Source organism: Conger conger, chromosome 8, assembly GCF_963514075.1.
Source record: "Conger conger chromosome 8, fConCon1.1, whole genome shotgun sequence".
Taxonomy (NCBI): Eukaryota; Metazoa; Chordata; class Actinopteri; order Anguilliformes; family Congridae; genus Conger; species Conger conger.
Genome location: NC_083767.1, coordinates 41,662,954 through 41,677,957, shown reverse-complemented (window position 1 = coordinate 41,677,957; position 15,004 = coordinate 41,662,954). Strand labels below are relative to the sequence as shown.

General features: G+C 44.6%; 1 protein-coding gene across 1 annotated transcript; it reads right to left on the bottom strand.

Moving 5' to 3' along the window:
* Nucleotides 1-8,238: 8,238 nt before the first annotated feature.
* LOC133134463 (thymidine phosphorylase-like) lies at nt 8,239-14,395 on the bottom strand. The gene is given in 11 exon segments (XM_061250659.1): nt 8,239-8,399; nt 8,638-8,778; nt 9,323-9,550; nt 10,102-10,264; nt 10,819-10,937; nt 11,184-11,313; nt 11,920-12,018; nt 13,133-13,335; nt 14,169-14,220; nt 14,222-14,254; nt 14,381-14,395. Coding segments are annotated over 11 exon segments (1,344 nt in total).
* Nucleotides 14,396-15,004: the final 609 nt, after the last annotated feature.

Below are 15,004 nucleotides of genomic sequence, written 5' to 3'. Positions count from 1 at the left end.
AGGGTATTCATTGTCAGATTTCACTACTTCCGCGATACAGAACGAATTCTGAGACGAGAGAGGGACGCGCGCCAGCTCCAATACCGTGGTCAGAATATCTACTTTTTTCCAGATATGACCGCCAAGAAGAGAGCCGCTTTTGCAGATGTGAAACGCAGCCTGTACGAGAAGCAAGTCAAATTTTCCCTCTTGTTCCCAGCCTGTCTACGCGTGGAATACCGCGGGGAGAAGAAGGTCTTTGAATCTCCCAAAGACGCCCAGGGATTTTATGACTCACATTTCCCTAACCGCTGACCATCACTGGGCATGCTGTGTTGCCTTGCCTACCAAGTTCATTCTGTACTCGTTCATCCCATCAGGTGACATAAGACTTTAAGTTTATTTGGCAAGCTGTGTTTGTTTTACACACTTGTTGTTTATTGTTATGCTGTTTCATGCTAGCTTGCTAGCTCTGCCTGTTAGCCTACAGCTTTTTTCTTCCTGACTGGAGGGGTGTTGGCCTTCGTTTTCTATATGCACATATGGTGCTATGTTCAGACACTTGGGGGCGCCTCTGCACAAGAAGAGTGTTCCTTTTCGTCAAGATGCAACGGAAATCCAAGCCACATTATGACCTGCCGTCGTCATCGTTTGGGGATGAGGACATTGGGTCGGGGAGGGTGGGGGGGAGGGGGGTGGAATTATCCTTGGGGGTTCTTGCTATGGGTGTTCTGTTTTGGTTTATTTTTATGTGTGTTTTTACTTTCTCCCGAAGCTTGGTCTTTATATTGCACTATATTTTCTCTAGGACTTTTTATAGACATATTTCTTTAAATTCAGTTGATGTCTAATAAAGCAGGAAATTCTGGCCCTTATGGACCAGGTGACAATATCAGGTTTCTGTCATGGAATGTAAAGGGCTTGGGTCATCCGGTAAAGAGATCCAAGGTTTTGTCGCATCTTAAACATCTAAAAACAGACATAGTTTTTATACAGGAGACGCATATGCGCATTAATGATCATTCCAGACTGCGTAAATCATGGGTGAGCCAGGTCTTTCACTCTACTTTTAATTCAAAGGCTAGGGGCGTTGCTATATTGATTCACAAGAGGATACAGTTCACCCCCACTAATATTATTTCTGATCCTGATGGGAGGTATTTAATTGTAACAGGTACTCTAATGCAGAAACCTGTATTGCTGGTTAATGTATACGCCCTAATTTTGACAATGCTGCCTTTGCAAACAAATTACTGAGTAACCTCCCAGATTTAAATACACATCATCTTATTTTTGGTGGGGACCTAAATTGTGTTATTGATCCCAATTTAGACCGCTCCAGTCTCAAACTGGCTCCTCCCTCTTGTATGTCAAGGGCATTTGCAGATTTTATGTTGCAAAATGGCTGTGCTGATCCGTGGAGATTTCGTAATCCACATACAAAAGAATTTTCCTTTTTTTCACGAGTGCATCGCTCCTACTCTCGAATCGATTATTTCTTTATCGATGCTGGTCTTCTTCCCAATGTGATTTCCACAGAATATTTGGCAATAGTTATTAGCGACCACGCCCCTCTGGTTCTTGACATGTCATTGACGTCCTATCACAGGCCCCGTCCTTTGTGGAGATTCAATTCTCTACTTCTTTCTGACAAGGATTTCTGTGATTATATTTCCTCCTCTATCGACACTTTTGTCTCTCTTAACAAAACTGATTCTACTTCTAACTCTCTCTTGTGGGAGTCTCTAAAAGCTTTTCTTAGAGGTCAAATTATATCTTATTCTGCCAATTTGAACAGAATATATAAGGCTGACCAAATTCGACTTACGGACTTGATTCTTAGTTTAGATCACCAATATGCCAGAAATCCTAGCCCTGAACTTTATAAGGAACGCATGAATAGTCAGGCTGAGTTTGACTTGCTCTCCACCAAGCAAGCAGAACGCATGTTTTTGCACTCTTGCGGTAGGTACTATGAGCATGGCGATAAGGCTAGCCGTTTGCTCGCACATCAGCTTAAACGTCAAGCCTCCTCGCGGCTCATTACTCAAATTAGGGACCCCCTTGGTGGCCTATTATCTGATCCTGCCGATATTAATGCAACATTTAAAGCCTTCTACTCTACTCTTTACCAATCAGATTTTCCAACAGACACCACCACCATGGACACGTTTTTTAGTAAGCTTCCTATACCCTCCATTGACCCTACTGTTGCAAGTGATTTAGATTCACCATTGGTATTGACCGAAGTAGTTGAGGCAATAAAATCAATGCAGACTCATAAAGCCCCTGGCCCCGATGGCTATCCCACTGAGTTTTTAAAGAAATTTAGTGATAAATTAGCGCCGCTTCTCTTGAATGTTTATAATGAGTCAATCAATCGTGGTACACTGCCGCCTACTCTGACTCAAGCATCCATCGCTCTCCTTCTTAAAAAAGACAAGGACCCCACTCTCTGTGGGTCCTACAGGCCTTTATCTCTTCTTAATGTGGATGTCAAGGTGTTAGCAAAGGTGCTAGCGAGTCGCCTAGAGGCAGTTTTACCCGACATTATTTCAAAGGAGCAGACAGGATTCATTAAGGGGCGACATTCCTTTTTTAACATCCGTACATTAATGAATATAATTTATTCAACCCACACCCCTAAACATCCAGAAGTGGTCAAGAATAGAATGGTCAAGGGAAGAATACATTTCCTGCTTCATGGTTCTTGGATGGTCACCTAACACCTCAATCGTACTGAATGATCAAGGGGGGTTAGGAAGCCCATACTGAATGATCAAGGGGGGGTTCACTGTCTGCTTTGCTGAAAATGACCATTTGCTTTCCTCACATCACATCATATGCAAACAAAATAATGTGTATTAGTCTGCCTGTCACCCAATCAGAGACAACTACCTGTACTTTACATGAGGAGGTTTGGGGCATAAAAGCTCATTCCTTTGTAACATGAGTTTATAATTGAACTGCCTTGCTTTTACCCGGTATGCTTCATACTTAAAGACTATTTTTGCTATCTTAATACATTGTTGCTAACCTGAATATCGGACTACTTGTTTTACTTCACAAAGGACCAAATTCCTACATAATTCAAGCTCAAAATAAACCTGTATAACTTGTACTGCAAAAGGTATTATGCATATACCCTGCTCTGAGGTAATTATAGGCAAAACCATACACCCTTTTAAAGGTGTGTCTGTGGGAACATACAGTTCATTCTCTATAAGAAAATGTGACATCAGCTCAAGCTAGGTTTCGCTCAGGCTAGGTTTTGAGATCATCAGATCGACATGGTTTGACCAGATCAAGCTACATATGTTTAGAAACACCTTCAGACCAGCTCAGCTAGACCAGCTTTATGACAACATGGCTATGCTGGTTGAAAAGCTCATACACAGCTAGACCAGCTTGACCGGCTCAATTTTCAAGTAATGCCAGTCAAGGGAGGTAGGTTTCGGAAAAAAGTTCCTTCAGGGCAGAGGGTGTGGTTGTCCACTCGCGATCTGCCATTGCGGGTCGAGTCCCGTAAGCTTGCCCCTCGCTACGTGGGCCCATTTAAAATCATTAGGAAAATCAATCCTGTAACGGTGCGCCTCCAACTGCCTCGGTCCATGAAAATTCATCCCACCTTCCACGTCTCCCGTCTTAAACCGGTGCTGGTAAGTGCGCTGGCCCTGGTGGAGGTCCCTCCGCCCCCTCCACGATTGATTGATGGGGGCCGGGTCTATATGGTGCACCGCATCAGTGTGTACCTAGTCTTTTATACTAGGTCGTACTTTTATTTTGGGATCCCCAGTCCGGGGTTACAGGGCTCGCATTTTAGCCCTCATTTTGGTTGTGTTATTCGCCCTGGTTTTGAAGGGTTGCTTTATTTTCCTTAGCCATTTTTTGGGGCTATTTTCTTTATTTAATTGGAGCTGTCTCCAAGTTGTTTTCCGTTTCCTCTACCTCCCGGGGTTTAGTGGCGGACACGTCCGCGTGCTCGCTTACTAGGGATTACCCTTAGTCGCGCCTGGGTCTCCGCCATTCCTCAACCTCACAGATCAGGTGAAAACATAGTATCCTAAGTATTCCTTTGCATGAGCAGCATTTTGTGCCCTCCGTCTGACTCTAACGCAAAGCTTTGATCCCAGCCTGGGACATTTTTTCTTAGGTTTTGTTTCATATTGTCCCTTTTTCAGCGATGTTCATAATCATAATAATAAATTGTATTGCTTCTATGGCAAAGGGAAGTGTTGGCAAATAAGTGAGTGCACTGTCCTTCAGCTCACTGATGTTAGACTATGGTCTGACCTTGCAGGACCTCATCTTTGTTGATGACAGTAACGACAGATAGAAAGAGAAAGAGAAAACGAGAGACAGACAGTGAATATATATATATTTTGATAAAAAAAAATATATTTTTTGTTTCAGACAAAAATGTGTCCCTGTGCCTGAAATGAAATGACAGTAAATTACTACTTAAGAGATGACTGGATTTGGATTATATGTAAATGTTTTTTAAATCTTGATACGCCACGTTATTTAGCTGATGCTTTTATCCAAAGTGACTGTTGATTAGACTGAGCAGGGGACAAACCCCCCTGGAGCAATGTAGGGTTATGGGCCTTGCGCAAGGGCCCAACGGCTGTGTGGATCTTATTGTGGCTACACTGGGGATTGAACCACCGACCTCGCAGGTGACCTTAGCCACTATGCTACAGGCTACGCTATTGATCACAGCTAGAGTTCATTCTACAAAAGTTGTTTACAAAATGTAATACAATGTAACTAATGGAGCAGTTTGCCAGGCCATGAGAGTCAAGCCGTGTCTGGCTGTACGAGCCGATTGCTCCGGTGATGTTGGCCTATCACAGTGCACTCACATACCAGGAGAGGCTTCCTCATTACTCATTGGTACTTCCTCTTTCATGCAGCTGCTGCAGGCTGCCAGTCTAAGCCACGTACAGTATGCTCCCTACAGACCGCTATTCTAAAACCCCTCCACCTACCCTCCCTCGCGTTTATAAGGCCATTCTTCATGGGCAGCTCAGTTCTACAGTGGATAGCACTGTCGCCTCACAGAAAGATGGTCCCGGGTTTGAATCCGACCTGGGGCTTTCTGTATGGAATTTGTATGTTTTCCCTGTGTCTGCGTGGGTTTCCACCCACATCCAAAGATATACAGATAACCTAAATAAATAAGTCTGTCCTGTTGTGGCCGGATCTGCTCTGTGTTTACCCCTCAGGCAGCCTTTATGGCCTTATGGATGGCTGGGAGGGCTTGCAGAACAGAGCCGTACAAACCTCAGTGCATCCTTTGTGGTAGGGCTAGGAGTAGGAAAAGGAGCGAGCAAACAATAGAAATAAGTAAGAGCCCACTCTCTTGCTTCCCAATGCAATTAAGTGCCCCTCGTTACAGCCTGCAGAATAGGGCGGGGCCAGCCTGGACTGTGTGTTTCGGCCTGAAACTCCCTCCACCAATCGAAATAAGTGCTGGGCGAGCTCAATCCAATGGCAGCGAGCGACCTCACAGATGGCCCTGCAAAGCCTGCAGACCAGGGGCCTCATTTATAAAACTGTGCTTAGGATTCATGTCAAAAGGTTGCGTAAGCAAGAAACCTAGGACGTGCGTACGCAAAAAAATATTCTGATTTATAAAACAGTGCATACGCACGTCCCACGCCAGTTTTCCTTTATAAATCACAATAAACTCTAAATGTGGCGCAACTTTGCCAGCTTCATGTCCCGCCCACAGTTGCCTATAAATAGGCAGTGAAACACCCCTAATGAATATGCATTTCACGAAGACAATGGCAAACGCTGAAAAGAAGGCCAAGAAAAGGGATTTCAGCCATTTGATTGCCTCTGAAAAGCTACAGGTGTGGGAATTATCCTGATTGATTGTAAATGACGAACAGTTCTGCACAACGAATGTGATGATGACGATGATAAACATGTGTAAACATGCAGAAAATCAGAACCCTTTAAGAGTACAATCAACAACAATCAATTTCGATTTATTTTACACAGTGGTATCTGTTGTGTATCATTTTCGACTTCTCTCATCACCAAATGTTGTTTTGCACTTAGGAAGGGAGAGAACCCGTATAGCGAGATTCAACAATACAACACTTTAATAAGTATAACAGGGACGAAGCACGTCCTTACAGCAGCCATACCCAGCCACAACTCCCGGCAAATCTTTATACCTTTTTACATCCTGTTTCACTTCCCGTTTTCCTGGTCTTACGTCACGAGCATTAAAGGCACAGTTTCTCATTTCTCCAGTTAATGTGCGTATGCATGGGTCAGAGTTTCCGTGGAGGACTGCACATTTTCCAGTCAAGTTATCCATCCATCCATCCATTATCTGAACCCGCTTATCCTGATCAGGGTCGCAGGGGGGCTGGAGCCTATCCCAGCATACATTGGGCGAAAGGCAGGAATACACCCTGGACAGGTCGCCAGTCTATCTCAGGGCACACACACCATTCACTCACACACTCATACCTACGGGCAATTTAGACTCTCCAATCAGCCTAACGTGCATGTCTTTGGACTGTGGGAGGAAACCGGAGTACCCGGAGGAAACCCACGCAGACACGGGGAGAACATGCAAACTCCGCACAGAGAGGCCCCGGCCGACGGGGATTCGAACCCAGGACCTCCTTGCTGTGAGGCGGCAGTGCTACCCACTGCACCATCCGTGCCGCCACATTTTCCAGTCAAGTTAGTTTTTTATAAATGCCAAAGTTTGCTTAGAAAGTGCCTACGCAACGTTTATAAATGAGGCCCCAGAACTGTATGCAGCATGACTCTACGTACCCCTCCATTTTAAAGCTTTTCTAAAAAAAATGATTTATTCAAATGTTTTCAGTATTTTTTTTAGATACAATCCCAATTTAAAAGGCTGTAACATTATTGCCTTGGTTCCTCTCTCCTCTCTCTCTCTCTTTCACTCTCTCACTCTCCCTCCCTTCCTCCAGTGGCGTGTTCAGAGTACCTGTGCTACACAGGGTAAGGGTCTTTACGAGGGTCTTTAACTGGATAAATTATCCAATGATTCGTGCAAACATGATGGAAACATAAGGCGAGTACATGAGAGGGCACAGGATGAGAAGCCAAAACAGGACATTGGTCTGCTCAGTAGAACTGGAAATTATTGACTTTGTTATCAGGTCCAGTTGTTAAATCAATTTTTCAGTCACTAATGTTTATAGCCTTTCCTTTTATTGTTTTTCATTTGACTGTAGACTGGTGTTTAAAGTTGCCATGTTTTTACAGTGAAAATAATAAGGTTAAGGCTCAAAGTGTTTAATTATTATTGAAATAATTATTTTTGTAATACTTTTCATAATCAATTTACAAGCAGACTTTCTCCACATCTTCAAAATTATGTCTGCCAGTTTGTTACTCGCCTGGGTAAATATGTTATACCGATTGATTTTAAATTACTGTGTCTGAATATATCTAATACACTGTATACCCATACAGAATATAATTTTTAGTGACAATATAAAAAGCCACTGTTTACGGCACATGCATATTTTTGTGCTTTCCCCAGTGAATTTCCAACAGTGTATTTGTAACATTATGTATTATTTTGTCCAGCAGTGGATTGAATGCTCTCATGAGGATTTCTCTTGACCTAGGACCTGTTCCAGAAAACAGGATTACTGAGTTACCCAGATAACTGCATAAAGTAAAATCCGGTGGACCCTCCTCACTTCAGTCTGTGTTCCAGATGTGGGGCGGGGTCCGGGTTTTACTCTGCGCAGTTAAGGCATTACCCCTGCTTTGTGGAACAGGCCGTGAGTCATCCGTAAAGATGGTGACCAAGCCCTCACTGCATCATCTACTTACTTGTTATGCACAAGGATCACATCACAAGTTGAGCTTTGAGCTCTGTGCACTTTCCTGGAAATATTTAACATTTTTTAGATCTTTAACTCGTACAACACAGAACTGGCCATCCAGCGACAACAAGCAACTGCTGTTAGAGCATTCACTTGGGTTTAACAAACAGGGAAAGCACTGCAAACTGACATGAGTTTTTCAAAATAATATGTAAAGACTTACACAGGGCTTTGATCATTGTCCCAGTTCATGTTGAGAACAATATGGAACTTTCATTTTCAAGTATTTCTCAATTAAACGGAGACTGTGTGATATAGTTAAATATTACAACCATATAATAATTTTTTTTTACCTCTTAATTATTTAATTAATTAATTATTTCCCCCATAAAAGCGGATGACCAAGCCCTCACTGCATCATCTATTTGTTAAAAGATTTTGGAGGGATGAACTCAGAAACTAGCAAGGTTCCATCAGGGTGGTAGTGGTCAGCGGTCCCGATCACTAGCGCCTCCTGAAAGCAGGCCTGGAGCTTAGCGTTGAACTCTGGTGTCCCACAATGCACTCTGACCCAGGGGTCACCTGCAACAGAGGGAAACCCAGTCAGTGAGTCACACTGAAATCACATACAGATACCAGACCTGCAGAGTCCAGCATGGTGACCAATGTTAAACCAGTGTCATTAAGCTGCTCTGCATTACAATGAGTCAATTTAATTTGATCACCATTATTATAATATGAAGGATTTTACAGACATCTTTGCACGGCACTGGAATTGTGAGATTGATGAGAAGTGTGCAGCTGGAAACACAAAGCTTACCTTTCTTCACCTCCATCCCCGCGGTGACCAGTAGCTCAGCCCCCGAACTGTGATCAACGAGTTCTCCTGTCTGTGTTCGTCCCCCGCTCAATTTGTGAAGGACTTCAGCTATTATTAAACCGTTCACCTCGAGCACTGTGCCTGCAACACAAAATGCAAAGAGGGCAGTTAGACACCAGAATATACAAATATGGTAGCTTTGACCTAAATAATGTATGGCTCATTTCCCCTGAAGGAACTTGTAGCTCAAATAGTGGTTCAAGTACTACGCACGTGGCGCAGTTCTTGCTGTCTTGTTCCTTCTTCAAGAAGGGTTGATTCGCAGTTTGCAGACTACCCCAAAACATGGTTCAAGATATCCCCACCTGTACCATTGTGAGTGTTTTTAGGGAGTCTGCAAGCCGCACACAGCCCTACTTTTAATATTCACAGTTCCAGTGAAAAAGTGAAAAAGAATGAACTGTTTTGTCTTTTAGGTGAAGATGACTGCAGGGCAAACCGCCTGGAAGGCTGAGCTCACTGTAAGTTCTGCTTTCTGCCACAAGTGTTTGGAAATATTGTGCAAACATTTTGTCGTTTTTATATTTATAGTATGTTTCCTATGGCTACTGTATTGTGAATGGAGATGGTTAAATCAATACAGATGCTTTCAATAGGGAAGTTAGTGTTGAAATTAGATGCAAACCTTCCGTCTTGGCTTCAAGCACCACCACAGAAGGCGCCCGTTTCAAGACTCGGAAGTAGTCTGTGTCCATGGAGCACAGGATGCGGGCATTCTCTGCGGACACCCCCTGGGCCTGCAGCATGGCCTGGAACTTCTGCAAGGCCTCCCCGTTCTCCAAGACCCTGCAAATCTCCTTCTCCCCACAGTCCAGGGTGGGGGCCTTTCCACTCATCCACAGCAGTTGTCCTCCTGGGGGGAAACAGGGCCACGCAAACATGAAAGAGCACCTGTAAACATGAGAGACCACCATGCAAACATGAGAGACCACCATGCAAACATGAAAGACCACCACGCAAACATGAAAGACCACCTTTAAGCATTGAAGACCACCTGTAAGCATGATTTAAAGAGGTTAAAGGGGCAGTTCACCTAAAAAAAAACGTTTGTTGTTGCTCATTGCCATGATTGATTGGGGTTTGCTGAAAAATGGATGGTAATTGGACTGCATTCATACAGCGATTTCATCCAAAGCGCTTTCACCCATTCCCACACACACCCACAGGGACAGGCGGCCATGCAAGGTGTCTTGCTCAGAGACACTTTGACACAACCAGGGGCAAGGTTGCCAAGCGGCAACACTCCGACTGCCAGGTGACCGCTAATGTCGGCCCAAAAGAAACTGTACATTTATTTTGGGTCTCAGCGTGACTCAGTGTGAGTGAGTCGGGACTATTCACATCCTTGGTGGAAGTCCACAGCTGATGGACGAGAGGCCGAACTCCCACTCGCTCCTCCCCTACCCAGGTAGGTGACCAGCCCACGCAGGTCAGCTGGCCCTCGGCCCTTCAGACACTCCAGGGACTCCAGCACCTCCAGAGAATTCCCCACGCACAGCCCGATGGGGGTGTCCATCCTGCTGAGGGCGGCCCCTGTAATGATGCCCAGGCTGTTCCCCACCGTCACCTGAGGTCAAGACAAGGCCTGATACAGTGCCAAATACTATCTAGTTTTTAGGTAAACTAAGCATTAGGTACACGTTGTTGGTAGGAAACAGGCACTCCTCTTTTATGAATAATACATCAGCAAGACTAAGCATCCGTTGAAGTGAATTTAGCTTATGTCAATAAGTGATTTCTGTTTATTGTTTCTTCACCAACACTACACTACTAGTTTATTATAAATGCTTAAATAAGACATCTCTTTATTGCACTGGAATTGTGATATTCATGAGAAATTTGTAGCTGGAAACACAAAGCTAACCTTTCTTCACATGGCAAGCATTGTTGGGCTGAATGGCCTGTTCTTGTCATTGTGTTCCATTGTGTTATGTCAGCAGCAGCAGGGGATATTTCACACAGCAGGATAACTGGGTTAGCTGGATAACTGCACTGAGCAGAACCCAGAACAGCTTCAGTCTATGTTCCAGATTTGGGAGAGTTCAGGGTTTTTACTCAATGCTGTAATCCAGCTAATTGAGTAATCCTGCTTTGTAAAACAGGGCCCAGGTTCCATCTTACCAAGGACTGCGCCATCTCCCTGGCACTGGTGATATCTTTGAACAAAGCAGCCTTCCCGTACTTCACATCCAAAACCAGGGTGAATAAGGACTCGGCTCCCTTCTTTGAGAGAATTGAAGCTGTGAACGGTCAGTGTGTAAACTGTCATCAATCTATCACTGGCGGAATGCATTCCTGCATGAGAAACCAAAACCTCAAGAAAATCTGTGACTATTAAAAAACTGGCTCCGCAATTGGCTTCATTGTTTCATTAGATGTTCTCAAAGAAAAGATGAATGCTACTATCTTATAGTCTTCAATATGGGTAAGATGTTTCCTGAGGTGACAGGTGTGTGAAGTTTGTATGTATCTGATCTGCACCTCACCTGTAATGAGCGGCAAGCTGTCGACAGTGGCGGTTTGATCCCGTGTGGCGTACAACACCTTATCAACCGGGACCAGGTTCTGTGTCTGGCCCACAATGCAGCAGCCAACATCCTCTAAAATCTTCTTCACCTGCAGGTGTCAAAGAAACAACTGAGACACAGCATCCGTCTGAATGACGAGCCAAGTTTAGGCCATATTCATGCCAGTGCGGAGTCCGCAATATCTAGGGATGCGCAAGGAAGGCCATATCTGTTTCTGGATTTCAGACCAATTTATGCTCTCAATGAACCAATTAGCCCAAATATTTGCAGAACATGACCTGAAACATTAGCCACATTCTGTGATATGAAGAGCAGCTGGTGATTGTGCTTGTGCCTGTATGTCTATATTGTGGTCTAATCTACAAGTGAATCAGCGTTGGTGTCCAGTATATGGCTAATCCGCTGATTGAGCCAGGGTAACTGGTGGCAACAAAAACCTGAATACACCCCCTCCCCCCTGAGCAAAAATGCTGTGAAATTATTCTGTTATTAACTACTTTGAAATGATTCTGAAATTGCGCTTCTGCATTGTATTTCAATAACGTTTCATGGCTGAATGAGGTCCTATGATCGCATATCCCTCAGTTCTGATGTGTCACCAGGTCACATCCACTTAGATTTAAGTAAGGTTTACCATTGTGGTGCATATTTATTTTATTTCCAGGAGGGAATTCCCACATGTGTTCGGGTTTACCTGCTCCACTGACTGGTGGATGTTGAAGTCGGGGATGGACTCCAGTTTATCCAGGGTCCCTCCTGTGAAGTCTAGAGACCTGCCACTGATCATGGGGACCTGCCAAACGCAGGGCACAGTGTCACACCGCCCAGCCAATGTCCCATCATTGATCCTTATTTTTGGGATTTGTTATGCTTATTTTGGGTGTTTGTATGATCCCTGCACTGTGCTAAACCGCTGCCAGTTTGGGAGAGCGTAGACCAGCATACTGTCTCCTCTAAAACATGTGATGTTGGCTCATGTGTCTGCTCTGTTAAGTAATTATGGAACCAAGAATGTGCATATAGAGATGAAATCCAACACCAGACAAAACATTTAAAAGCAGGGAATGATCCGCAGTGTCAACAAAGAGTGCTGCAACATGTTCTACTACCGTGTTTACAATGTCCTGTATTACTAACCTAACCGATGTCAAATCAGTGATTTCATCACCATCACTTGTGCAAGGTAATGCCTTGAATTAATCACTCAACAAAAAATTTGAATTACTGTACATCTACAGTTGAGGTAAAGTGCAACTGCTTCTAATAACCTTGATACCCTTGGACTTTTGGACAATGCTTATTTATTTTTTGACGGTTGCCTTTTTCAGTCAAAATGCGACTTGTACGAGCACAAAGACCCTTTTCCTGCAACTCGCTGCATGTTACAAGAGTGTTAATCCGCATCTAGAAGCGTCATGAAGTCATGCTAAGGTAAATATAGCAAGCTAACCACGAGAGCGTATGACTTCAGCGGCAGTCTGCTCTTGCAGCCATCAATGCGTTTTTTTTGGCTGATTTGACTGAAGCTGACTCCATTCTAAATGGACCCTCTAAGTTGCTCCAATGGACCTATTTCAGTTAAGATTGCCTTTCCCCAACCCCCCTGAGTTGAAAAATAATTTTTTGAAAATTGAGTAAAACAGGGACGAACAAACAGGAACAGGTGAGCCTTAAATCCAGGTCTCCTGCAGGAGAGACAATCACACTAACCACAACACTGAATCTGCTGGAAACCAGAGCTGCCTTTCCGGTATACGAGGCTGCTCTCTTTTAAAAAATGTTTTCCCCTGATTGATTTGCAAACATGCAGGCCTGAGATTACAACGCAAGATTACCCTTTTGGCACGACCGTCAGGCTGCAGGGGTGCTGTTGTGGGCAGAAAATTGGCTAGCCCAGTGATACGCACCTTACAGCCGCAGGCTGCCAGCGCTGGAGCCAGGGGGAGGCTGGTCTTGTCTCCCACACCGCCTGTGGAGTGCTTGTCCACCACCAGCCCTGTCCATTCCTTCGGCCAGCTCAGCACCTCCCCAGAACGCATCATCTCACGTGTCAGTGCCAGCGTCTCCTCGGCAACCATGCCGCTCTGCCATATCGCCATCAGCATGGCCCCTAGGGGGCAGTACACCGCTCATCACAAGCCCGACATACAACAGAGTGCATACCCATAACCAGGGACAAGTGCGCTGAAAACCCTCGAGGGAAGCACGGGGGGGGGGGGTGGTGCAGTGGGTAGCACTGCCGCCTCACAGCAAGGAGGTCCTGGGTTCGAATCCCTGTCGGCCGGGGCCTCTCTGTGCGGAGCCTGCATGTTCTCCCCGTGTCTGCGTGGGTTTCCTCCGGGTACTCCAGTTTCCTCCCACAGTCCAAAGACATGCAGATTAGGCTGATTGGAGAGTCTAAATTGCCCGTGGGTATGAGTGTGTGAGTGAATGATGTGTGCCCTGCGATGGACTGGCGACCTGTCCAGAGTGTATTCCTGCCTTTCGCCCAATGTATGCTGGGATAGGCTCCAGCCCCCCTGCGACCCTGTTCAGGATAAGCGGGTTCAGATAATGGATGGATGGATGGATGGACTAGTGAGGGTGAATGTAGAAGATTGTTGATTGTTGATTGTTTCGTTTGCTGAATAAATAAGGACGCATGCCATCTCTCCACATTCAGCTATTCTGTCCCTCTCAGACCCCCCTCCCTGCCTTACCGTGTTCCTGGTGATGTTTGTTTCAACTCACCCCTAAGTTGGCACACTTGATTCTACCAATTAGCAGCTCAACAATATCCATAGCTTTTTGAATGTGGCTTTGTTAGGGCTATGAAAACCTACAGGATGGTAGATCTCCAGGAACAGGGTTGGGAGCCCTGTCCTAGACACAACATTACATTGGACAGAAAGTCCATAACAGTGTGTTTGTTCATCATTATAAAATGATAATTGTTTTTTTTACCTATCTGGCAATCTTGAATGGTCTTGTCTTTGACAGCCAGCACAAAACACCTGAATCTCCTCCAGGGTGAACTGCCCCCCATCCCTCTTTTTTCAGCGATGTTCACAATCATAATAATAAATTGTATTGCTTCTATGGCAAAGGGAAGTGTTGGCAAATAAGTGAGTGCACTGTCCTTTGTTCAGCTCACTGATGTTAGACTATGGTCTGACCTTGCAGGACCTCATCTTTGTTGTTGACAGTAACGACAGAGAGAAAGAGAAAGAGAAAACGAGAGACAGACAGTGAATATATATATATTTTGATAAAAAAAAATATTTTTTTTGTTTCGGACAAAAATGTGTCCCTGTGCCTGAAATGAAATGACAGTAAATTACTACTTAAGAGATGACTGGATTTGGATTATATGTAAATGTTTTTTAAATCTTGATACGCCACGTTATTTAGCTGATGCTTTTATCCAAAGTGACTGTTGATTAGACTGAGCAGGGGACAAACCCCCCTGGAGCAATGTAGGGTTATGGGCCTTGCGCAAGGGCCCAACGGCTGTGTGGATCTTATTGTGGCTACACTGGGGAATGAACCACCGACCTCGCAGGTCACCTTAGCCACTATGCTACAGGCTACGCTATTGATCACAACTAGAGTTCATTCTACAAAAGTTGTTTACAAAATGTAATACAATGTAACTAATGGAGCAGTTTGCCAGGCCATGAGAGTCAAGCCGTGTCTGGCTGTACGAGCCGATTGCTCCGGTGATGTTGGCCTATCACAGTGCACTCACATACCAGGAGAGGCTTCCTCATTACTCATTGGTACTTCCTCTTTCATGCAGC